At 39.3% G+C, this 27,014-nt stretch overlaps 2 protein-coding genes across 7 annotated transcripts in view; one reads left to right on the forward strand and one right to left on the reverse strand.

Moving 5' to 3' along the window:
- Positions 1-3,847, reverse strand: part of KIAA0895 (KIAA0895 ortholog) — a 66,827-nt gene extending 62,980 nt beyond the window's left edge. For both annotated transcript variants that reach the window (XM_021935894.2, XM_021935891.2), the window contains exon 1: positions 3,694-3,847. In XM_021935894.2, coding sequence (XP_021791586.1) covers positions 3,694-3,801 — 108 coding nt within the window. In that variant the 5' untranslated portion in view covers positions 3,802-3,847. The remainder of the gene's footprint in view (positions 1-3,693) is intronic.
- Positions 3,537-27,014, forward strand: part of ANLN (anillin actin binding protein) — a 64,558-nt gene continuing 41,080 nt past the window's right edge. For all 5 annotated transcript variants that reach the window (XM_009203101.2, XM_009203102.2, XM_009203103.2 and 2 more), the window contains exons 1-7: positions 3,537-3,771; positions 9,929-10,082; positions 12,734-13,048; positions 20,103-20,488; positions 21,652-21,874; positions 24,435-24,625; positions 24,978-25,085. In XM_009203101.2, the coding sequence (XP_009201365.1) occupies positions 3,754-3,771; positions 9,929-10,082; positions 12,734-13,048; positions 20,103-20,488; positions 21,652-21,874; positions 24,435-24,625; positions 24,978-25,085 (1,395 nt within the window). In that variant the 5' untranslated portion in view covers positions 3,537-3,753. The remainder of the gene's footprint in view (positions 3,772-9,928; positions 10,083-12,733; positions 13,049-20,102; positions 20,489-21,651; positions 21,875-24,434; positions 24,626-24,977; positions 25,086-27,014) is intronic.

The raw sequence follows: 27,014 nt of genomic DNA on the forward strand, positions 1-27,014 counted from the left end.
GATCAATCCAGATAGTTTAAAGCCAAAACCATGAAAAGCCATACTTTAAAATATTTAGAAGAAAGTACAGCAGAACATCTTTATTATCTCAGGTTAGGGAAGGATTTCTTAAGGCATAAAAAGCACAAACCCTAAAGGAAAATATATATGGTATATGTATGTGTGTATATGTGTGTGTGTCATTAGTTACATTAAACACTTCTCTACATCTGAGACATCATAAAGTAAAAAGACAAACGACAAACCAAAAAATTGGCAAGCCAAAAAACCAACAAAGTTTATTTTACCAGAAAATAGTAAACAACCAACAAAAACCCTATGAATCAATAAGAAAAAGGCAAATAATTGCACAGAAAAATGGGCAAGGATATAAAGTTGAAAATCACAGAAAAGGAAAATTGAAAGTCCAGTAAATACAAAATCCTGTTCACCTTCACTAGTGGTAAAAGAAAGGCACTCAAACAAGAATGGCAAAATTTTAAATGTACCCACATATTGGGGAGGAACTAGAGCAGCAGCCAGGGGCATATACTACTGACTGGAGTATCAATTGTTATGACATTTTGAAGAGCAGTTTATTTTTAATATCTGGTAATAATATTGAAATAAGCTACTAATTCCTAGGTATACTGCTCTAGAGAAAGTTTTGCATGTGCATGTAAGGGATAGTCATGGCATCATGGGATCTTTGGAATGAAAAACTGGAAATAAGCTGAATGGCAACTAACAGGATAATGGGTACATAAATTACAAGTATATTTGTATAATATAATTTAGCAGTGAACATGAATTAAGTGCAGCTATAGTTATTAGTGAGGATAAATCCCATAAATATATTATTGGGCCAAAAAAAGTTGCAGAAAGACTTATATCCTGAAAATAAAATTTATACATAAAGCACTAGATATTGTTGTGGATATATATATATGTAGATGTGATAAAAGTATACATATTTCTATGGGAATGATAAACATCAAATCAAGACAGTTTTACCCCAGAAGAGTGGGAAGATGAATGAGAATAGGAAGGGATACACAGGAGACTTCAATTACATGTGGAATGTTTTATATTTTTTTAAGCTAGGTGGCTGGTATATGGTTATGTTTCATTATTCACATCTTTGTTGTATATCGTAATTTTTTTGTTTTCAATTTTTTTGTTATTTGTTATATAACACAATTTTTTAAAAGATAAAAATCATTCTAGCCTAGAAACTGAAGAATGAACTACCAGGGGTTAAGAATGAAAGGAAATATGGTAGGAGACAATTGTAGTACCCTAGGATAGTAGACTTGAATATCTACCATAGTTTCTGGCACATAGTAGGTGTTTTAGTCTTAGGAGTTATTTAATTGTGATGGTTGCCATTATTACTATCATCATCATTATAAAGGTAGAAACTAAAAACATAGTGGGATAGTGGGATGGTGAGGGAAGATACACTAAATGTTGTGAGTAGCTATCTTATGCTAAGTGCTTTACCTCTTTTAGTCCTAACTGGAATCTAGTTGAGGTAGATATAAAGAAACTAAGGCTCATAGTGATAGCCAGAAGGCACAACAGCTACATAAATTTCTAATGACTCATTTTCCAACGTTTTTTAAAACATGCATACACACACAGACACACCCCAAATACATATACCCCTTTCCTGACACACTTGAAAACAATTCAAGTATCTTTTTCCTTTGTTCATAAATAACACATTCTGGGTTAAATACTAATAATTCTGTATACTACACACTCAGTGTCTTATTACAGAATATTTTTGGATTATGTCTCTCCATTTTTCAGCTGCCCCTCCTAACAACTCTGAGGAAATCAGGGCAAATGATTATTCATGTTACACAGATGAGTAAACTAAAATACAAACAGGCTAAATCAGAAGTTCTTGGCCTGGTGTCCATGAACTTCACAAAATCCTGTTAAATAGTTCATGATTAAATGGTCATTTTTCTAGGTAGAGGGTCAGTTTTAATATATTTTCAAAGGAGTCCATGACTCCCCACAAAGGTTAAAAAAAAAACAAAACCCATGGGTTAACCGATTTGGCTAACTGGGTGGAGCCCTGACCCCAAGCAGTATTTCCCTTACCTCTTGCTCTGATTTCGGTTACGCACAATCTATCATACAAAAATTCAAATTAAAAATATTAGTAAATACTTTTTGTTATGTTGACTGCTAAGATGGACATGTTATTATACATTTTGAAACCACTTAGTTGGGAGGAATAGTTCTGTTTTGTTCAGCTCATGGACAGTCACTCTTAACTTTTCAGATGAACAAATCAAGAACTGTCATCTTTACCTGCACAGACTTGTTATAGAAGAAATTACTCTGATACAGAAATTATGTAATCTATCTTACAATTTGGGGTACTGTACAAAAAATTAAGCAGGAGACACGGCCTCAGCTAGTGTGGAAAACGGATCATGAGCTGAGAACGGGGTTTTCATTTCCTTGGACAAGTTCCTTTAACGTTTACCGCTGTCCCTTCTCTCAGCTGTAAAAGGAAGGATTGAACTAGATAGAGGGCTTGTCAGAATTCCTCCCGCTCTAACACTGTACACAGTTGGATGGAATTTAAAATAAAAAACTGTGCATGAACCCTTCACACAGTCTGTTATTTTTAGCTTTATTTCACTGGCTGAGTGTCGGGGACCCACCAGACCTGCCTTTTCTGAGGGCCAGACCTGCAGTCCCCCTTTTGGGGACTAGGAGTTGGGTGTGACCTGGGAAACAAAGCTGTTGAAGGCCAAAGGGCTAGGAGCACCTGAAACACAAGGGCTCTCTGTCTCACTCTGTAGGCCAGGCTGGAATGCAGTGGTGTGATCTCCGCTCACTCCCGTGTCCCAGTTCAAGCAATTCTCCTGCCTCAGCCTCCTGAGTAGCTGGGATTACAGGCACGCGCAACTACGCCTATCTATTTTTTTTTTTTTTTTTTTGGTATTTTTAGTAGAGACGGGGTTTCACCATGTTGGCCAGGCTGGTCTTTAATTCCTGACCTCGTGATCCGCCCGCCTCGGCCTCCCACAGTGCTGGGATTACAGGTGTGAGCCACCGCGCCCGGCCAACACAAGGGCTCTTAATCCTTTGTTTTATTTTTTGAGGCAGGGTCTCACTCTGGCGCCCAGGCTAGAGTGCAGTAGTGAGATCACAGCTCTCTGCAGCCATGACCTTCTGGGCCCAAGCGATCCTCCAGCCTCAGCCTCCCCAAATGCTGAGATTATAGGCATGCGCCACTACTCCCGGTCTTAATACTTTTTTCAGGAATGAAGGAAGGCGGGAACGCCCAAACGCGGTTGGCGTGAAGCAATCGCCTTAAAGCTGAGTGGAATGTGTGGTTGTTGGGGGTGGAGCCGAGAACCCGACGCGATTGGAGAGCAGGAAGCGCCCCGCTGCCCGCCTCCAACCCGAGGCCACGGCTGGGAGAGGGCCGGGAAGGAGGCGGGGCCGCCCCGGGAACCACTGGGCTTGGCGCGGCCACGTGACCGAGCTCAGGGGCGGGGAGAGGGCGCCCCGGCTCCGCCCAGCGCGCATGCTCGCGGCTCGGCGCTGAAATTCAAATTTGAACGGCTGCAGAGACCGAGTCCGACACTGGAAGCCGAGAGGAGAGGACAGCTGGTTGTGGGAGAGTTCCCCCGCCTCAAGACTCCTGGTTTTTTCCAGGAGACACACTGAGCCGAGACTCACTTTTCTCTTCCTGAATTTGAACCACCGTTTCCATCGTCTCGTAGTCCGACGTCTGGGGCGATGGATCCGTTTACCGAGGTGAGTGAGTTTGCGGGTGCAGCCAGCCATGACCCACCGCTCTAGGCCCCCACCCCCCTTCCTCTGTCAACCTCTGGGCGAACCCCTACAGGGCGGAGGGCGCGTGTGTGCGCGTGCGCAGTGTGTGCGGGCGGGGGTCGGACTGGTTGAGGATGCAGAGCAGGGGCCGCGGCTGCGGCCTGCTGTGGTTGGTGGGTTCCTCTGAGATTTTGTTGTTCCAGTCCTACAGATAAAACTCAGGGAGGAAGGCTTTGAGTCTGTCCTAAAAGGCGGTAGTGAGAGGTCTTTCAGCCCCCGTTTTTACCATGTCCCTCTGCAGTCCTGGCCCAGCAAGAGTGAGGCGCAGGCCTGCGGAACGGGTCCTGCTGGAAGCAGCTGGAATGCCCTGCAGGGCGGGGTCCGGGGCGGGTGACTCAGTGCGGCTGCCGCCGGGAAAGGCAGTGGGATGTGTGATTTGCGGAGTTCACTCAGCTCGCAGACATGCTAATGACATGACAGCAAAACGTTAAAATAAGCAGGTGCTAGAAACCACTGCATTCGTTCATAAAAAGTCAGTAGTTCCTTGATATCCCATTGTTCAGCTAACTAGCGAAGAAGTTCATACCCGGGACTGACATTTTAATTGAAAGGAAACAGTGCAAGTGTGCCGACCACAACTATCAGCTCACGATTTTAGAGCAAAGAAATAAACCTTTCGGTGTTTATAGGGCATGTCATTACAGTACTTACTTCATCTTTTGTTCCTTTGAGATTGCATATGGGTTACATCGTTATTGTGTCGATTTTAGCTTTTGTGGAGACTGCGTTGTCACATTCGGGAGTGTTTTGTTGCCAGTTGTCCACTCCCTTTTATTCCAGGACAGTTCCTCTTTCTTCAGGCTGTTGTGCAAGTTTTAAACTGTTGGTTTTTGAGTGTTGCAAAGTGGACCTAAAACTGTGTTTACACTGATTGAAAAACTTAAATGCTGTGAAGAGTGGTAATTCTTTCGGGGAGATGTAATTATAATTCTGTAAGTTATGTGTAAGATATTAATTACAGGTTTCAGCAATTAGGGTTTACTTATATTCAAGCATGACATAATCTATTTTTCTGTTTCAAATTCTTAATCATCTTGGGACAAATACATCAATTTTTTTCACCTTCCTTAAAGGTTCTAATAGAAAAACCGAGAGCATATTTTTGTATTAGCCTTAAAATAGGGCTGGTCATACACCAGATATCTTTCACTTACACTGAGGTCGGAAAGGGTGTATTTTATCTAAACTAGAATAGGATTCCTTAAATCATTAGCCCTATGTGTCCTCCTAAGTAACAGACAGGAACAAAGCATTTTTAAGTTGGCTGAAAATTGCACTTCATTTTACTTAAAAATGTCATTCTGAAGGTAGTACAAATCTCAATTGAAAGAAACTTTACCTGTTTAGATCATTTTAGAATGTGCTCAGAAATATGTATGGTTTATATTATGAAAAGCTAGATCACTTGCAGTTGGAAAAACAGCTTAGACGTCTTTTCCTTAATAGGTAATGAATGAACTACTTGAATTGATTCCAACCCTTGGGTGCTTAATTATAGCATTTATAACATTTGCACAGTGAAATAAGCTACTGGTACAGTTCTTTGTCTATCGACTGAAAGTTAGTATAAAATGACTTTCTCAACCAGGGTTTCCTCTCAGGAACTTAGGAAAATTGAGAGACTATGGTACACAGGAAAATTGGGAGACTATTTTCTCAGTTCTCCCAAGGATAATTCAATGCCACCCTGCAAACATAGAAAATAAGTCTATTACATTAACGCCAGGGTATTAGGGCTTGATTGTTTTGGTAACTCCAGTTGAGAAAGGTTACAATCATGGTAAACTCTCTTTTCCTCAAACAAGACTGTTTTGCATCGCCCTTCCTCCCTGCTGTTGCTGATACTGTTCTGGCACTCTTTTTTTTTTTTTTTAAGACGGAGTCCCGCACTGTTGCCCAGGTGACAAAACCATAAACTCACTACTCATAACACCAAGGGTTTGAAGCTCTGCTCACAGGTGATAGTCATCCCAGTACAAGAATACTACAAAGAAACCCAGAGTAAAGTCTACCAATCCAGAACTTTCTTTATAAAAACCTTAAAAGAGAAAAAGCTATAATTAAAATACTTCACAGAAGCATATTTTATTGTAGAATTTATCTTATTTTCCAGAATTAAATGAAAGTCCCTGGGGAAGAGCTGCTAGAGCATATTGAAAATAAGAAGTTAATTTATATTGCGTCTACTCTGTTAAAGGAGGCAAGGAAATGAGTGAAATCTCCTAGAAAAATTTGTCAGAAATGACTTTGGGGTGTATGTGGCAAAAGTTGTTCAGGCACTATAAGCTTCAGTTTTCTGAGATTCATTCATGTGGGCTATCTTCTTGAATATGTTATTGCAGTGTTTTTTTTTTTTTTTTTAATGCCTACACTGTTAGGAGAAAGGTGTGATATTTCAAGGAATATACCTTGTATTTAAAAGAGCTTTAAAATTCCTGATATACTGTAAGGAAGGGCTACTTACATTTATTGAGCTATTGAGTTTATATATTTCAGATACATAATTTCTTTTAAATTAATAACCTTTGGTGTTTGTAGCTTTATTTCACAGATTATGAAACTGTTTTTGCATATCTATTAATTTTTTTTTAATCTGGAAATTTTTGAATCTAATATAAGCAATAGAACGTTCATATATGTTTGAATGACAAAATCACATTCTTTTGTTGTGACATACTGCTCATGGTAACTGAGGCTGTGCTGACTCACAAATGTTCTAACTGACCAGAATGGAATGTGGGCATGTCTATGAATGAATATAATTAGGCTAGTGTTATATCTGGGAAGTGATAGATATAGCAATTGAAAAATCACAAATTTATTAATTTAGAAAGGAATCATTATTTCTTTTTTTCTTTTTTCTTTTTTCTTTTTTTTTTTTGAGACAGAGTCTTGTTCTCACCAGGCTGGAGTGCAGTGGTGCGATCTTGGCTCAATACAACTTCCGCCTCCCAGGTTCAAGTGATTCTCCTACCTCAGCCTTCCAAGTAGCTGGGACTACAGGCATGCGCCACCACACCTGGCTAATTTTTGTATTTTTAGTAGAGACGGGGTTTCACCGTGTTTGCCAAGCTGGTCTCAAATTCCTAGCCTCATGTGATCCGCCTGCCTTGGCCTCCTAAAGTGCTGGGATTACAGGCATGAGCCACTGTGCCCAGCAGAGACTTTCTTATAAAGGGTTACAATCTACAGTGTGGCCATCCTGACAGACTGGGAAACATATTTACTAGCTTCGGGCAGAGACTGGAAACACGCACTTCAAGAGAGGAGAAGGTGGAACAGGGATGTGTGCCTAAAGGGTTAGCCAAGTATACATATTCAACAGGTTATAGGCAGAGCTATGAGTATTTACAAAAGGGGTCCCAATGGGTGGGTACTGAGCAAACATGTGGTTACATGCATCCCATGTTCACTTTGGAATGAAGACTTAATATGTAAATACATTACAGTTGGGCCCTGTATGTAAAAAGGTGAGGTGGAGACATGAAGGCATTCAAGTGAGCAGCCTCAGAACCAATTCATGGTTGGTGGTCTTCTTACTGAGAGAGAGTTATCGAAATCAATCTCTTGTCCAATTAAAGCTGTAGTTGTAGCTTGTGGAGCACAAGGGTTAGTCATTGTCTGATGGCGGATGAGCTGCAATTATTTTAATATTTATTGCTTATCTTGAGGTCAGTGCTTGTTCAGCTACTAGAGTAAAAGAAAAGCTTTGGCATTTAGAAGACAGTTTATTTTTTAAGTGTAGGGAGTTTGTGACTTAACCCTTGCCTGGCATGGCCTTAGGTCCTATTTATTTGTTTAGAGACAGAGTCTCACTCTGTTACCCAGGCTAGAGTGTGGTAGCGATCACAGCTCACCGCAACCTTGAACTCCTGGGTTCAAGTAATCCTTTTGTCTCAGCCACCCCACCCACCAGGTAGCTGGGACCATAGGTGTGCCCCACCAGGCCTGGCTAACTTTTGTATGTTTTGCAGAGACAGGGTCTTGCTTTGTTGCCCAGGCTTGATCCTGTTTATAATTTGATATCTTATTGCTACAAAGAGCCTTCTGTCAGTCTTATGATCTCTGCCTAACATTAATGCTCATCAGTTATTGTGTCTAAACAGCAAAAGGAGGGGTATAACAAGGTGCATGCAGCCTCCTGTCCCATCATGGCTGAGCACTCAGTTTTTAAGGTTTCTCTGGGGTCCCCTTCATCAAGAGGGGGTTTGTTCAGTTGATTGAGAGGATTAGTATTTTATTTTTAGTTCTCATATTGTATCATGGGAGAAATTATCAGTCATATATGGATTTGTGAAACAATATGCTTATTCTTGAATTTTTTGAAGGACTTTTATTTAGTGGGTGAAGGTCTTGTGTTTTGGAAGCCATTTGGTTCATAAATTATTTTTTCAGTGATTAGAGCATTTCAATTTAGTGTCATTTTTTTCAATGAACTTTAAATTAGAAATCATTCTTAAGAAGAGTAGAGAGTGTGCCTTCTTTCATATTTAGCTCATGTTTCTTTTACATACTCAGATTTTTAAAAAATTGTTACTCTATTTTAAGGAATTAAAAAGAGTCAAATGGAATTTAATTTTTCAGCCTGTACTAACTACTGTATCTGAGTATGCAAGGCGATAATAATAATCTGCATACCTCCTTTAGTTGTGTGCATTTGAAAGAAAATGAATTGTTTCACAGGGTCTTGTGTTTGAGATTTACTTAAATTGACTTAAAATAGGAACATCAGTTGATTTGGAGTAGAAAGGAGTGTTCATGACTTTATGCAATGGCTAAGATTTCAATTTAAAACCATTTTATTATATGTTAATATTTAATTAAATAAAACATAAGACTATTTTGTTTTTCTTTCCTCTTAGGAAGTGTTTTATGTTTTCAAAGGACTAATATGTTATTTATCTCTTGCTGCTTACCACCATCCCAGATTTTAGGGGCTATGTTAGTTTTGCTGCTGTAACAACTTATCACAAATTTAGTGGCTTAAAATAACATATTCATTATCTTACAGTTCTTTAGAGACAGAGTCTCACTCTGAAATCTGAAATGGATTTTACTTTGTTAAAATCAATATGTCAGTGGGATTGTGTTTCTTCTGGAGGCTGTAGGGGAGAATCTCTTTCCTAACTTTGGGTTTCTAAAGGCCATCTGCATATCTTGGCTTGTCCCGTTCCTCCATCTTCAAAGCCACAAATCACATTACTCTGACCTCTGCTTCCATTGTCATATTTTCCCTGACTCTCATCTTCCTGCCTCTCTGTTTTCTATTGTAAGGACCTTTGTGATTATGTTGGGCCTGACCAGATAATCTAGAATTATCTCCATCTAAAGATTCTTAATCACATCAGTAAAGTCTCTTTTGCCCTGTGAGGCAACATATTCAGAGGTTTAGGGTATTAGGACAAAAAATCTTTGAGGGACCATTATTTTGCCTACCATAGTGGCTTAAAACAATACTCTATTTTCTCAGGATTCAGTGGGTCAGCAATTTGTATTGTGCTCAGCTGGGCTGTTCTTCTGCTTGTCTCTCCAGTGGTCATGCAGGAATCTTCAGTGATCTGGCAGATTATCTGGAGCTGGATGGTCTAGGATGGCCTTATTCACATGTTTGGCAGTTGATACTGACCATCAGCTGGGCCATGTGTCTCTAATAGACTTAACCTGGGCATGTTCACTTAGTGGCAGAGAGAGAGACCCCAAACTGTAAAATCTCTTGATGCCTAGAAGTCTCACAATATCACTTGTTCCATATTTTATTGGTCAAAGCAGATCACAAGGTCAGCCCAGATTCAAGGGTAAAGAAATAGATTCTGTCTTTTGATGAAAGCACAAAGAATTTGTGGCCTTTAAAAATCTTATATAAGTAACTTTACACATTTTATTTCCCCTGTAATGTTCCTATAATAATTATGATATTGGGGTGCTCATTTAGTGAATCTTGATGTAATTGCTTAGGATTCACTTTTGAAATGTGTTTAACTGTCATCCTATGTGGCAATTGGTGATTTTAGAAGATACTGCAATTTTATGAACTTTTGATTAAACTTGCGTTTTAACACTGATATATTTATTTGTATAGAAACTGCTGGAGCGAACCCGTGCCAGGCGAGAGAATCTTCAGAGAAAAATGGCTGAGAGACCCACAGCAGCTCCAAGGTCTATGACTCATGCTAAGCGAGCCAGACAGCCACTTTCAGAAGCAAGTAACCAGCAGCCCCTCTCTGGTGGTGAAGGTAATACACTTTGTGGGGAAAAATAACATTTGCTTTTTTTTTTTCTTTTGAAGGAGGCAAGCCCCGGACATTTCGTTAGCATATAGAAGAACCAAGCTCTTTGGGAGACAAATGTAACAGCCCCTGGGAGAAATAACAGCCTTCTATTCTACTTCAGAGTTATTATATTAGGCCTAGAACCCATCGGGTTGGAACAGAGTTTCTTCTAACAAATATTTCAAATTAATTGATTGAACTTTATTTTCTCCAATCTGAAGTTATCCTTAAAACTTCAAGTGAAGAAAAATAAAGGAGTAGGGTAACATTTATGCTTACAGTAGTGTGTAGTTTTTTATCCCAGAGGTGGCAGAACAGCTGGCCACAGAGTGTGGATGGTGTCTCTGCTACTAGCAAGGCAATGGAAGGCACACTGCCAGTGCTTGACATTTAATGAACCTTTTTCACCCTCTATTTGCTGAACCGACTCTAAAGTGTAGGTTGTTAAATCTCCGGAAGTGGTGGAATTAAACACAAGCACACACAACACAAACACAAACACAAACTCACCTGTAGTCTTACTCTTCCCTCAATCCTAGGATTCCCAGCCAGCATCAGCCAGCCTCCTTAGTCTTTTCCTGGAGTGTGGAATAGTCTGGAGATAATAATCTTCCTTAGTACATCTGTAAAATACTGTAATACCACTGTAAAATAAAATATAGAAAAAAATTACAGAGGGAAAACCAATTTTTTTTTTTTTTTTTTTTTTAAAGAGAAGAGTACATGGGGCTAGCTCAGTTATTTTGGAAGCTAGTCATAGAACAAAAATTAGTGTTCATACATTTATCCATTTTGAAGGGAGAGCGAAGGAAATACATTACATATTATATGGCATTCAGCCAGGAAAATAGGGGCCTGTCCCTAGTCCAGGATCTTCTGTTTTCCCTGTGAGATGGGTTTGTACTATTGAGTGCTATGTATTTGAAAACTAGTGTTTGGATGCTTAGATAGAAGTTCAAAACTACATTTTGATGTTTAGGTAGAAGTTCACATTTACTGTTTTAGATAATTGTAAACTAGAATAATTCTGTATTTCCAGATGGTATTGCATGTTAAAGCAGGAACACTTTCAAAAATTATTAGGTGTGTTCATAATAAATAGATCCATAAATGAGTTACAAAACATTAGAAAGTTTCCAAAATAAAAAAAGGAAAAGAAAAGAAAAAAGAGCCAGGTGTGGGGGCTCATGCCTGTAATCCCAACACTTTGAGAGATTGAGGTGGGCAGAGTGCTTGAGCTCAGGAGTTGGAGACCAGCCTGGGCAACATGGCAAAACCCTGTCTACAAAAATTAGCTGGGCATGGTGGCACATCTATAGTCCCAGCTACGCGGGAGGCTGAGGTGGGAGGATCACTTGAGCCCAGGAGGTCGAGGCTGCAGTGAGCTGAGATTGCACCACTTCACTCCACCCTGGGTGACAGAGTGAGGCCCTATCTCAAAAAAAGAAAAAAGAGACAAAAAAGTGGAGTAAGGAAAAAATAGATTAGAAAGTTTCATAATGTATATTTACTTAGGTTGATGTCAACAAGGGCAATCATGATTTATCCCTGATACTACTTTGGTCACTGCCAGAACATTTGGTTAGGCAATTGATGAAACTGACCTAATATGAAATGTACATTCTTTTAAAATATTAATTTTCCAGAAGATATATTGAAACTCAGTTGTAGTTAGAAATAATATGCCTTATGGTTATGATAATTTTTTTTTTTTTAATTTTAGGGCTTTTTCATTTATTTTGTAGGTGTTCATAGAAGCTTGAAATATGAAATGTTAAATATCCGTACTGGTGAATTTGTTTGGTATTGACCAGATAATTCAGTCACTTTTTCTGTCGCCTATCATAATCCTAAACCTCAAGCCAATTGCCCTTCTAACCATGCTTATTAGTTTTTTTCCATGAAAGAAAGTTTCAAAAACAGAAAACCTGGTTTCTACACTTAGCTCAGCTGTGTGACTTTAGGTGGGTAACTGAATTTCTCTAGGCTTGATATTTCATATTTGAAGGTGAGGTGATTAGGCTGTATAATCTTTAAAATCTGTTAGAATGCTTTCTTATTCTGTGTGTATGCACTTTTTATTTACTGTTGTCTTAACACTATATAAAGTGTTACGCAATATATTTTGAAAATGTTATCTAAATGTCTTTATTTTTATTTTTCCATAAATTATTGGGGTACAGGTGGTATTTGTTTACATGAGTAAGTTTTTTAGTGGTGATTTGTGAGATTTTGGTGCACCCATCACCTGAGCGGTATACACTGCACCATATTTGTAATCTTTTATCCCTTGCTCCTGTCCCGCTCTTACCCCCAAATCCCCACAGTCCATTGCATCCGTCTTATGCCTTTGCATCCCCATAGCTTAGCTCTAAATATCTTTTCATTAAGGTTTTTATACCATAAATTATGTTTGCTTGAAAAGATCTTTCATATCAGATTTCTAAGTTGCTGAAAGAGAATGGGGTTTTACATATTTCTGGTTGTAACTAAAATCATTTAAAAGAATAGGGAGGGGTGATGTTTTATTAATTTGTTAAGTATCTACCCTCAAGTTTTTCATGCTGTGAGAAATTGCAAATTTTGAATGTCTTTTTTCCTCTTTTTTAATGTAGAGAAATCTTGTACGAAACCATCACCATCAAAAAAACGCTGTTCTGACAACACTGAAGTAGAAGTTTCTAACTTGGAAAATAAACAACCAGTTGAGTCATCGTCTGCAAAATCTTGTTCTCCAAGTCCTGTGTCTCCTCAGGTGCAGCCACAAGCAGCAGATACCGTCAATGATTCTGTGGCTGTCCCGGCATCACTGCTGGGCATGAGGAGAGGGCTGAACTCAAGATTGGAAGCAACTGCAGCCTCCTCAGTTAAAACACGTATGCAAAAACTTGCAGAGCAACGGCGCCGTTGGGATAATGATGATATGACAGGTATGAATTGTATAGATGGTATGGCCCATACATCTGTTCCAATAAGATGCAGTTTGGTATGTTAAACATTTTATCAGTTAACTCATGAAAAGTAAATGCTTTTGTTTTATCTATATGTTGAGTATCCTTTGCTTGCAAATGGTTTGTCTACCAGTAGTATACGTTGGTTTTGTTTAAATTGAAGTAGATCACAATGAGGTTCTTGGACTAGTTCGTAGAAACCTGATCTTATGCATTACCTTAATATCTGCAACGAAAAATAGTTGAGAACAAACTATACGTGTCATTAGCATTGCTGACCCTCAGCTCCATGTTAAAGAAATCCTATTTCATGGATTCAATAATTAAATAAACTTGAGGGACTAAGGTATGCAATGCTGTTCGGCAGGGGAGAAATAAAATGTCAAAAAATATAAATTGAGTACCTACAAAGTATGTTATTATGCACAGTGCTGGAAACGAATGAAATGACTTGATCCTTGCCTTTCATGAGCCTATCATCAGAAGGGGAACCTGAGAAGTAAAGCAACAATTACGCAACAGAGTTATTTATGCTATGATCAATTTCACTTATCGCTTGCCTTGTTACAAAAAAAAACAAAGCCTTGAGATGACTTATAAAAATATCTGTATTACAAAACAAGAAAAGTAAAGAAGTCAAGGTGAAGAGAAAATACGGGAAGGAAAAACAAAGAAGTGAAAAGTAAAGTCATTTTATTAAATGCAGGCTCTAAAGTCTTCCTTTTGCTAGTGGCCCATGTGAAGACGTGAAACACTTATCAGTTACGTGACTAACAAGCTAAAAGCAGAACCATCTTTGGCACTAAGACTTGAGATTTGGCAGTAAGACCTGAGAGAACTTTCTTTCATGTGTCCTTAAATATGACTTTGTGGGAGCTAAGAAACCTATAAGGTTTCTCAAGGTAGGCAGATGTCCTGGCTCCAAGCTCAGTAGAAGCATTTCTTTTTTCTTTTCTTTTCTTTTTTTTTGAGACAGAGTCTTACTCTGTCACCCAGTCTAGAGTGCAGCAGCACAGTCTTGGCTCACTGCAACTTCCGCCTCTCAGGTTCAAGTGATTCTCGTGCCTCAGCCTCCCGAGTAGCTGGGATGACAGGTGTGTGCCACCATGCCCAGCTAATTTTTTTTGTATTTTTTAGTAGAGATGGAGTTACACCATGTTGGCAAAACTGGTCTCGAACTCCTGACCTCAAGTAATCGCCTGCCTTGGCCTCCGAAGTGTTAGGATTTCAGTAATGAGCCACCGCACCTGGCAGTAGAAGCATTTCTAAAGTAAGCTAGCACAGTGCAGGTAGACCCCACGGTGCTTGCAGACAGCTCAGTGGCTACTGGGCCTCACCCAAGGAAGCATTCCTTAGGTGGTTCTCAGCCTGGCTGATTGTATCAGAATCACATAGACCATTAGGATTAGAATTTCAGAAATGTGGTGGAACCCCAAGGTGTGCTTTTGTCTTATTTTTTTTAAAGCTCTTTAGGTAATTCTGATGCATAGCCAGAATTGAGATCAAGTGATCTGAAGAATGGGGCTGGATAGATGACAGCTATTTTAGACTGGATTAAACCAGATGGACTACATGTATTTCAGGCAGTCTTCCATACATATCAATTCTTTTCTTTTAACTGAAATTTTGATAAGAATTAGCAGAGAGTTTAAGATTATGTTTTCTGACAGTGATGATAATAATTGCAAGAGCAAACAGTATGTAAAATGCTAGGCATTGCAAATATTTTTTATTTTAATGTAAATTTTTTTATTCTAATAGCTTTTAATTCTTATAATCTTGAGATATAAACTACTTTTATCTTCATTTTATAGAAGAGGGAAACTGGGTTCATAGAGGCTAATAAACCTGTCCTGGTTAGCCAGCTCAAATTCAAATCCCAATGGTTTGACTTTAGAGCTCTTAATTCCTATGACCTGCCTGATGATTTTTTTGTTTTTGTTTTTGTTTTTGAGACAGAGTCTCACTGTGTTGCCCAGGCTGGAGTGCAGTGGCATGATCTCGGGTCACTGCAACCTCCACCTTGCAGGTTCAAGCAATTCTCCTGCCTCAGCCTCCCGAGTGGCTGGGATTACAGGCGCACACCATCACACCCAGCTAATTTTTTTTTTTTTTTTTTTTTTTTGAGACGGAGTCTTGCTCTGTCGCCCACGCTGGAGTGCAGTGGTGCCATCTTGTCTCACTGCAAGCTCCGCCTCCCAGGTTCACGCCATTCTCCTGCCTCAGCCTCCCGAGTAGCTGGGACTACAGGTGCCCACCACAATACCTGGCTAATTTCTTTTGTATTTTTAATAGTAGAGATGGGGTTTTACTGTGTTAGCCAGGATGGTCTCAATCTCCTGACCTCGTGATCTGCCCGCCTTGGCCTCCCAAAATGCTGGGATTACAGACGTGAGCCACCGCCCCTGGCCATTTTTGTATTTTTAGTAGAGACAGGCTTTCGCCATGTTGTCCAGGCTGGTCTTGAACTCCTGACCTCAGGTGATCCACCTGCCTCGGCCTCCCGAAGTGCTGGGATTATAGACGTGAGCCACCTCGCCCGGCCACCTGATGTTTTTTGGCACATAGCATAGTCTATGGTATCAATCAATACCTATTTATTTTAGTAGTGGTGAGGTAAGAGATAGGACTTGACTCCAGATGTGGGACTTGGACACTGAACAAGATTGAGAAATGACAACAACAAAGAAATAAGAAATGAAAAAAAAAAATTGAGGACTAGCTAAAACAGGGCCTAGGGGTAAGCAGCTTTCCAGTGACATGCCCACCAGTGTGCCATGTCAATTTATCATCGCCATGGCAACACCCAGGCGTTACCACCCCTTTCCATGGCAATGACCCAAAAGTTACTATCCCTTCCCTAGATATTTCTTCATAAGCTGCTGCTTCATGTGCATGCAATTAAGAGTAGGTATAAATATGACTGTAAAACTGCCCTAAACTGCTACTCTCTGCCCTGCTCTGCACAGGGAATCAAGAGAGCTATTACATTGCCTCTTCGATAAAGCTGTTTTTTTTGTTTTTTTTTTTTTGAGATGGAGTCTTGCCCTGTTGCCCAGACCAGAGTGCAGTGGCACAATCTTGGCCCACTGCAACTTCTGCCTCCCAGGTTCAAGTGATTCTCCTGCCTCAGCCTCCCAAGTAGCGGGGATTACAGGTGCATGCCACCACACCCAGCTAATTTTTTGTATTTTTAGTAGAGACGAGGTTTCACTATGTTGGCCAGGCTGGTCTCGAACTCCTGACTCAGGTGATCCGCCTGCCTCAGCCTCCCAAAGTGCTAGGATGTGAGCCACCACATCCTGCCTGCACCTAGATTATAATATTAGCCTTCTAACTGTTCTTCCTGCTTCAAACCTCTGCCCTGTCCAGTCCCTCCTCAATTCTCACACCAGCGTGATTTTTCTAAAACACTTGCCTGCTTCTGCTTTAAACTCTCCCAGGACCTCCCCATCAACTGATTAAATTCCAGTCTGGACCTGCTGCTTTTTCAAACGTATCTCTTTATTTTGACACATTCAGAATGGAAAAAAAAATGTAACTCTTGCTTTTCTACTGCTTGCTTTAAACACCAGAATAGGATCTACTTATACACACACTCTGCTCATGTTACTTACCTCTGCTTTCCATACATTTTTGTTTTTCTGACTAGATTATCTCCATTCTCTGAAGCCAGTTGTCCTTTAGAGTCCAGCTTAAGGAGTCTCTTCCTCCAGAAAAGCCTCCCTGACCCCCTGCAATATCCTTTATATACCTCTGTTATTTTCCCTAGAATAAGCACTGTCCTATCAGCAGATGACAGTTTTATTGTCATGTTTTAGGAATGGGCTTAATAAGACCTCTAGCTCTTGTGACTATACTCTGTGGTGCATGCCTGTAATCCCAGCTACTCGGGAGGCTGAGGCAGGAGAATCTCTTGAACCCGGGAGGCGGAGGTTGCAGTGAGCCGAGATCGTGCTATTACATTCCAGCCTGGGCAACAAGAGTAAAACTCTTTCTCAAAAAATAAAATAAAGTAAAATATAATCTAGTTGCAAAGAGTGAAGGACTGTGGAAATGAAGAGAAGAAGCTGGATTTGAGAGATATAGGAAACAGACTCTAGGACCTAATGACTGGATGGTGGAGGATGAGGGAGAAGGGAGGAAGAGGTCAGATTCCTGGCCCCAGTGACTGGATAGTTAGCGATGTCTTTTCCTAAGATGAGGAGGAATATGTTCAGGGCAATTTCACCTTCAGATATGTTATTTGGGATATCTGGGCGAGCCAAATGGAGGTATTTGGTAGTTGGAAGACTGTGAAGGATAAGCCAGGAAGGACAGTAGAGAATGATGTCACAAATAGAAAGCGAGTGATATATTTTAGAGATGTCAAGAAATACAAAGCCTGCAAAGTGTGAACTGGCATCTAGTGACAATGACAAAACCAACTTCAGGGTAGTGGTACAGGCAGAAGTTCAGTTGAGTGAGTTAAGTGGTGAGTGAATATTGTGTAGGGAAAGAGGGCCAGTAGTTAAAGAGGATGTATATCAATGAGGGGATGTTTATTTTTTTTTGAGACGGCCTCGCCTCATCGCTCAGGCTGGAGTGCAGTGGTAACGCTCTCAGCTCGCTGCAACCTCCCCCACCTCCCAGGCTCTAGCGATCCTCCCACCTCAGTGTCCCAAGTAGCTGGGACTAAAGGCGCAATACCAAGCCCAGCTAAGTTTTGCATTTTTTATAGAGACGGGATTTTGCCATGTTGCCAAGGCTAGTCTCGAAGTCCTGAGTTCAAGCAATCCACCCTCCTTGGCCTCCCAAAGTGGTGGGATTACAGGCGTGAGCCCGCCACTCCTTGCCAGGATGTATATTTGTTTGTTTATGAGAGGGAGTCTTGCTCTGTCACCGAGGCTAGAGTGCAATGGCACAATCTTGGCTCACTGCAACCTCCACCTCCTGGGTTCAAGCAATTCCTCTGCCTCAGCCTCCCGAATAGCTGAGATTATAGGCACCCGTCACCGCGTGTGGCTAATTTTGTGTTTTAGTAGAGACGGAGTTTCACCATGTCAATTAGGCTAGTCTCGAACTCCTGACCTCAAATGATCTGCCTGCCTCGGCCTCCCAAAGTGCTGGGATTACAGGCTTGGGCCCTTCGCGCCTTGCCGGTATGTTTATTTCTAAGGTGAGAGAAACTTGAGAATCCAGTAGTCTCCCCACTTATCTGCTGGGTATATGTTCCACGACCACCAGTGGACGTCTGAAACCTCAGACAGTACGGAACCCGATTGCCATCATTCATACCATCTTTCTGTGCATCTTCCACCTGGAAATGTAATGCCTTTACCATCTTAACTAAGCACTTACACACACTGTGGCCATAACTTTCGTAGTTTGAGGTACGACAGCAAAACTCCATGAATTTCTTTTATCTTCCTCACAATTTCATGGATAGAAGATTCATTTTTACCATAGATCTTAGCAACCTCAGCATATTTTCTTTCCTTATTAAGTCGAGAACTTTCACCTTTTGACTTCGAGAAAGCACTTTACGGCTTCTCTTAGGCGTATCCGAATTGCCAGCATCACTGCTACTGCTCTTGTGCTTTGGGGACATCATTAGGGCAGATAAAGGCTACTTGAACACAAGCACTGCATCCTCCAGTAGTTGATCTGATAACCAAGATGGCTACAAAGTGATTATGGGGCGGGTGGCGTCTACAGTGTGGATATGCTGGACAAAGGATTCATATCCTGGTCAGATGGTGCAAGATTTCATCATGCTACTCAGAACAGTGTGCAGTTTAAAACTTATTAATTGTTTATTTCTGGAATTTTCCATTTAATATTTTTAGACAACAGTTGACTGCTGGTAAGGAAACTGGGAACGTGAAACTGAAGATAAGGGTTGGGCTACTGTATGGTCATATACCACATATTGATGTTTTGGTCAGTGGTAGACTGCATATACAATGGTAGTCTCATAAGATTATAATGTACTTTTAATGTGCTTTTTCTATATTTAGATGTTTGCTTCCCATTGTGGTACAGTTGCCTGCAGTATTCAGTAGAGTAACATGCTGTACAGGTTTTTAGCCTAGGAGCGATAGGTTTTACCACATATCCTAACTATATAGTAGACTACACCATGTTTGTGGAAGTGCTCTCTGTGATGTACACATAACAAAATCACCTCATGATGCATTTCTCAGAATGTATCCCCATTGTTAAACAACTCATAATTGTGTTTATGTGCAGAGAAGAGTTTGTAGAGAAGGAGGGGGCTTATTTTGAGCAAGATCCCTGAGAAGGTTTTGGAGGTGCAGAACTGAAAATTCAGCAGAAGTAGAAGCTTTGAACAGGAGGAATTCCTCTTTCCTTGATTGAATTTGTGGAGTAGGAACTGTTGTGAACCTTGGATTCCCTATATACATGCCCTAGGGAAGGCCTAGATTCTTTGTCAGTTAAATATCACTATTTGGGATTTCTCTCCAAATGAAGTAACTATCCAGGAAAACATTTGGTTGTTTTTGATTTGATCTAACCCTGTGCTACCCAATACAGAAGACACTAGCCATATGTGGATGTTTAAGTTAATTAAAATGAAATGAAATGTCGTTTATCAGCTGCTCTAGCCACATTTCAAGTGTTCATTAGTCACAAGTGGCTAATGGTTAGAGCATTATTGCTGCTGTACAGCAATAGTCTAATCCATTTTTAAAACAAAAAGTTTCTGTGAGATACATAATTTTAAATTGTGCAATGTTATATATAACACCATGAATTCATTCTAAAAATATAGCCTTTCTTCTTCATGATCCATCGAAAAATGGAAAAAATAGGTATAATAGGTTTTTTTTAAATGTTGGATTTAATATCATTTGATTTAAAAAGATAATGTCAAATTTAAATATCTTGATAGTTTCATGCATGCTAGAACTTTTCACTGGTTCTTAAACCTATTAATCTCATTTAAAAATTCTGCATAGAGTGATCCTGGTTTTTACATAAATATTACTCTTAAACGTGGTTTTTAACTCTTTTCTGAAAACATTTTCAGATGATATTCCTGAAAGCTCACTTTTCTCACCAATGCCATCAGAGGAAAAGGCTGCTTCCCCTCCCAAACCACCACTTTCAAATGCCTCAGCAGCTCCAGTTGGGAGAAGGGGCCGTCTGGCCAACCTTGCTGCAACTATTTGCTCCTGGGAAGATGATGTAAATCACTCATTTGCAAAACAAAACAGTGTACAAGAACAGCCTGGTACCACTTGTTTATCCAAATTTTCCTCTGCAAGTGGAGCATCTGCTAGGATCAATAGCAGCAGTGTTAAGCAGGAAGCTACATGCTGTTCCCAAAGGGATGGCGATGGCTCTTTGAATAAAGCCCCATCCTCAAGTGCTGATGATGCATCTTTGGTTAATGCCTCAATTTCCAGCTCTGTGGTAAGTCAATATCATTTTGGTCTTTGGAAGCCTTTTCTTTTTTTGTTATGAGTGGTATAATACATCTGTGTGTATGTACAGGTGGATGGGTGGATATGTGTTTTATAATAGGTGCATAGTGAGTTTATATGTATTTGTAAGACAGCAGTTTCTTAGAAAGTGAAAATCGTTAAGTTGGGTACCCTATCCCAAGATCAATTAGCAGTTGACAGCTGAAGTTATACTAATTTGATGCAAATCCAGTCTATAATGGAATGATAGAGCCTCTTCTTAGTCATTAAGGAGAGCACTGAAAATTAAGTCCTCTGTTATAATGCTTTAAATATATATATGAGAGAAATTTATATAAATTTATCAAATATTTTTGAAAAGATGTATAACAAATTAGTAGCTATAGTTGCCTCCGGGAAGGCAAATTGCCAAACGGGGTATGATACTTTCACCGTATATCCTTTTGAAATGTTTGAAACTTTTACTTTGTGCATGTATTACCTCAACAGTTTTCAAAAAACAATCTTAAATAAAAAGGAAAAATAATTTTGTGTTTCTGACCATTGTCTTTTAGTGTACAGCTAGGCTTTAGAATTAGACCTGCATTGAATCCTAGCTCTACCACATAATTAGAAGTGTGACTTTGGACAAGGTGCTTAATATTGCAAGGCTTTATTTTTCTGTATGTAAAATAGGAAAAAAAGATTATATGGAGGGTTAATAAGAGTCATAAAACACTTAGCACAGTACCTGGCTATGTATAAGTACTTAATTTATTAACCATCAAGTACATGATACTATTTTGTTAAATTTTTATTGACTTAATTAAAATGTAATTTGGTCTAATATGGTTAAAAATTTGATAAAGGTACTAGTGCAATAATATGAATAAAACTTTTTTTTAAAATAGTGATCGTACTGCTAATACTTAATTACCCATGAATACATTATGCAGACTAACCCACATATTATAATTTAAATAATAGCATTTTTTAAGTTGGGTATTTTTCCCAAATCTTTCATATTTGTTTGCTCTATTAGAGAGCAAAATCATTTCATTTTCGTAAATCTTACATAAAGGCTATCAAGTAAATAGGACTTGAATTGTTTTGTTATAGGATTACTTTTAGATATTGTGAATGTTGTTTACCCTAGGCGTTTTCATGTTTCAGAAACCTACTTCTTCTCCAGTGAAATCTACTACATCTATCACTGATGCTAAAAGTTGTGAGGGACAAAATCCTGAACTTCCAAAAACTCCTATTAGTCCTCTGAAAACGGAGGTATCGAAACCAATTGTGAAGTCAACTTTACCCCAGACAGTTCCGTCCAAAGGAGAACTAAATAGAGCAATTTGTCTGCAATCTCAATCTAAAGACAAATCTACAACACCAGGTTACGTATTTATAAAAAATTTAAAATTATTGCTGACTATATTCAGGATATCTATTCTCAACATTTTAAATATCCAGTTGTGAATGGTACAGCAATGGTTTGCCAGGGCCAGTGCCTGAATGTTCCAAATGAGACCTCAGCTTTAGTTGATTCAATGAATATTTATTAATGTAGACTAGCCTATTTACTGGTCAAATGACTTAATATGTTACATTTTAACAGTTTAAACATGCTTTTTCGAGGATGATCTTGCTAGATTTTATTTTCTATATTTTTTGATTCAGACAAAGCATATTTAACTGGAAATCACAGTTTAGGGGCATAATGGAGAAACATTCTTGTAGCCAAGTGTGCAGAGCAGTGCTTCTCAATCTTGAGTATGAAGGCACCTCTAATAGCAGAGAGAAGTGAATGTGCATATGAATGACTCCACCTCTAATTTTATTTATTAAATTGATAAATGATAGAAATATTTGAAAAAATTGCTGTTTATTGGTAAATAATATATATATTTTGGAAGTACATTTGATGATTTAATATATTCATATAATTTGTAAATATCAAATCAGTGTAATGAGGATATCCATCACCTTAAATACTTGTCTTTATGCTAGAAACATTTGAATTCTTCTCTTGTAGCTATTTTGAAGTATACAATAGATTATTGTAAACTATAGTCACCCTACTGATCTATCAAACACTGGGTCTTTTTTGTTCTGCCAAACTGTATATTTGTACTCATTAATCAACCTCTCTTCATCCCCCAATTATATCTATCTGTGTATATATTGTGTGTGAGCATTTACATATAAAAGTTCAAAATTTCTTGCCATAGTAAACTGATACTCCAGGAAATGCCATATTTATCTTGTGGTGATTTATATCTTCTGGCACACTTCCACATGCTGTTAATTGAGAAACACAGGACTAAAATATATGGTAATCGAGTTTATTCTGAACTGTGTTCATTTTCGTTGGAAAGACTTTTAATTCTAAGGTTTAACTTTCTGAAAATACAACCTCTGCAGAAACTATAGTTCATCATGAAGGGGCAGTAAACAGAAATGAGAGTGGGGAAGCGGTTATGGGGTAGGTAGAAATCAGCAATTTCCAGTTGAGCTGGAATGAGAATTGGAAACAATAGCAAGATCCCCAGATGGAATAGGACTAGTTAGTCCCAATTTTCTAAAGACTCAACGCTTAGATAAGAAGCATGTGTTTTAATTGTTCTTGACTACTGGATATACCCAGAATCACATTTCCAGGGTTTCAGAGATATTTATTTTAGATACTTCACTGCATTCTTAATGGACTCTAGTTTGGAATATGGCCTGAAGTAGTAATAAGTGACAGGTGAAGTCCTCAAATTATGGCCATGGCTCAAAATCTACTCTTTGCTTGTTTTTGCAAATAAAGTTTTATTGGAGCACAGTCACACCCATTTACTTACATATTGTCTGTGGTTGCTTTCATTCTGTAATGCAGACCAGAATAGTTGTGACAGAGGCATATGGCCCACAAAGCTCAAAATATTTAGTGCCTGGCCCTTTACAGGAAAATATATGCTAATCTCTGATATAGATAAGCCTATTTTTATGTAATACAACCTTAGAATCCTCTTGATGGGAGTGATATATGCCCCATTTGCCCTACTTTAAATTTACTTCATACTGTTTCAAATGAGTGCTGTGGAGTTTTTTGTTTTGTTTTGTTTTGCTGTTTTTGTTTTTGAGACAGGGTCTCACTTTGTCACCCAGGATGGAGTGCAGTGAGTGGCATGATCTCAGCTCACTGCAGCCTCAACCTCCCAGATTCAAGCAATCCTCCTGCCTCAGCCCACCAAGTAGCCAGGATTACAGGCATGCCACTACACCTGGCTAATTTTTGTATTTTTTTATAGAGATGGGGTTCCTCCATGTTGCTCGGGCTGGTCTCGAACTCCTGAGCTCAAGAGATCCACCTGCCTCGGTCTCCCAGAGTACTGGGATTACAGGTGTGAGCCACCGTGCCCAACCGAATTCTATTTTAAGATACTGTAAAATCAAGGTGTCCTTTTGATAAAATGAATAATCCCTAGTTTTCCTTCTGAAGGAGAAAAAGGAAAAATTCCCTTATTTTCATGTTAGGCTTCCTAAAAGCAAGATAAAATAAATTGACTATAGAAATGTAAGTTATTGGAAGTTACCATGGCCAGCACACTTGATGATGAAGGTAGATTTATTAATAAATACACAGTTAATTTCTAATTATTTAAATTCTGGTTGTTCAGTTTGGGAGTTTTCTAAGCCTTACTGCTCTCTCCTCATTCTACCTTTTTAAAATTATTATTATTTTTTAAATAACTGAATTCTATGAGTAGGTTTTAGGGCATGTACTTAAATAGAATAGTAAAGTAAACTTTTTAAAATTTTGAAGTATTTTTATAGTTTACTTTGTGAATGAATATTCCTGATAAAATCAAAGCATTTTGAAGCTGTAATGTAGTTTAGAACTTTTTCCATAGAAATCATAATAATTTTTTATTTTGAATAGCCTCCAAAAATGTGTATGTTTTCTGTAGGAGGAGCAGGAATTAAGCCTTTCCTGGAACGCTTTGGAGAGCGTTGTCAAGAACACAGCAAAGAAAGTCCAGCTCGTAGCACACCCCATAGAACCCCCATTATTACTCCAAATACAAAGGCCATCCAAGAAAGATTATTCAAGCAAGACACATCTTCATCTACTACCCATTTAGCACAACAGCTCAAGCAGGTATGATGTACTGTATTTAACATTATTCATCACATGATACCTGCATATAACCTAGAAATCAAAATGGGTTCTGATGCCAGTCTTTTTGACTGAGATAAGTAGCATCTTGATTTTGTTTCACTAATTTCAGACAAGAGCGGGCACATTCAGGGTGGTATGGCCGTAGACAGTATCACTCATTTCAAATTAGAAATATTGTCATGAATTCCATGTGTATTGTGAACTTTTTAAACTGCAAACTGTGTAAACCTTTTAAACAGTTTAAAACTGAAAACAAGGAAAATTTTAGTAGTGTTTGGATGTTAAACATGCTACTGGCTCTTGTGTAAAATACAGCTTTTGATGGGTTTAGGAACGTCAAAAAGAACTAGCATGTCTTCGTGGCCGATTTGACAAGGGCAATATATGGAGTGCAGAGAAAGGCGGAAACTCAAAAAGCAAACAACTAGAAACCAAACAGGTAATGTAAACAAGAAATATAAAAGTGGACGTGGTCCCCAAATAGTGTTGGGATCTAATTTGTAGTTCTGTATTGGCAAATAATTCTTTACAGACTTTTCTGTTCCAATTAACTCTATCACTTTTTGCCTATAAATCCCTTAAATGTGCATAGCAATTCTGCTTTTCTTGTGATATTTTCTATTTCAGTGGAACTCTTCACCATATTCATTGATGACCTTAAAATCAAATTTTATGAAAATTATTTTCATCATTCATTTGATTTCAGAGTCTACTTAACTTTCCACTTAGATGCTGGTTCTGAAATATTTCTGAGAATCTACTTTTCTCATTGATGACTGTATACGTTTCCCTACACACCATGTCTTTAGACTATCTGGGATCCTTTCAGTCACCACACACCTCCCAGATTGCTCTTTATTCTGGTCAAGGTTCGTTAATCAGCCTTCAACAAAATCTCTACGATGTAAGCTGTGTTCTGTTTCATTTACGTGTCTTCAAAGTACTGTGTTAGGATATGTTTTTAAGCTAATAGAATTGTATTTACAGTGGGGACTAATAGAAAGTAAAACAACAGTAAATTTAACCAGTATTCTTTGAGAAAGATCTACTTGATTGATTTATCAGTTCACTTGTAACAAATCACATTTCCCAGAGTTCTGATCTCAACCTTTTTTTCTCAGTTGCTCTGGAATATCTCTTCCCTGTCCACATACCTAGATTCCGATAAGCACTGAAATGCTGATGATGTTCAGCTCCACTGTGCTGATCTCTCTCCTGAGCTCTAGGTGTGGTTGGCTAGCAGAGCCTACTATGCTTTGCTGTAGTATCTTCCCCTTGTAGTCTCTGTCTTCTCTTGTTGGTTTACTCTATACCTCATCATCTAAAACAATCTGGAAGTTCTTCCTTGGATTCTTCCTCTTATTTACGGTGTCTTCCCATCTTCTTGCCCCACCACACATATGCATAAACACACACGTGCAGCGATTAGTTTTCTAAATCTGTCACCAACCTGCCTCGTCTTCTATATTTTCCTCTGCTATTACCAAAGTTACTGCCGTAGCTTTATACTGAACACCCTGCTTCTAGTCTCGCTACTCTCCAATCCACCTTACTAGTTGCTGCCAGAGAAATATATATATATATATAATTTTTTTTTTTTGAAACGGAGTTTCACTCCTGTTGCCCAGACTGGAGTACGGGGCGTGATCTTGGCTCACTGCAACCTCTGTCTCCAAAGTTCAAGTGATTCTTCTGCCTCAGCCTCCTGAGTAGCTGGGATTACAGGTGCGTGCCACAATGCCTGACTAATTTTGTATTTTTAGTAGAGACGGAGTTTCTCCATGTTGGTCAGGCTGGTCTTGAACTCCTAACCTCAGGTGATCCGCCCGCCCCAGCCTCCCAAAGTGCTGGGGTTACAGGCATGAGCCACTGCACCCGGCCGAGAAATATTTTTAAAAGTCGCATATTCATGTATTCACTTGCTTAAAATCTTGGAGTGCTCCCCATAGTTGTCATCAGAAAAATTCACAAACTGCTTGGCTTGACATATAGAATGATTCCTCACCTGACGCCTCCCCACTGCTCCTCCACAGGTATGTGTCAGTCCTGCCATGCAGGCTATTTGCAGTTTCTCAAATATACCTATGTTTTTTGGTTTTTGTTTTTTTTGAGATGGAGTCTCGCTCTGTCGCCCAGGCTGGAGTGTAGTGGCGCGATCTCGGCTCACTGCAAGCTCCACTTCCCAGGTTCACGCCATTCTCCTGCCTCAGCCTCCCAAGTAGCTGGGACTACAGGCTCCTGCCACCATGCCCGGCTAATTTTTTGTATTTTTAGTAGAGATGGGGTTTCACCGTGTTATCCAGGATGGTCTCGATCTCCTGACCTCATGATCCGCCCGCCTCGGCCTCCCAAAGTGCTGGGATTACAG

This window comes from Papio anubis, chromosome 4 (genome assembly GCF_008728515.1).
Source record: "Papio anubis isolate 15944 chromosome 4, Panubis1.0, whole genome shotgun sequence".
Taxonomy (NCBI): domain Eukaryota; kingdom Metazoa; phylum Chordata; class Mammalia; order Primates; family Cercopithecidae; genus Papio; species Papio anubis.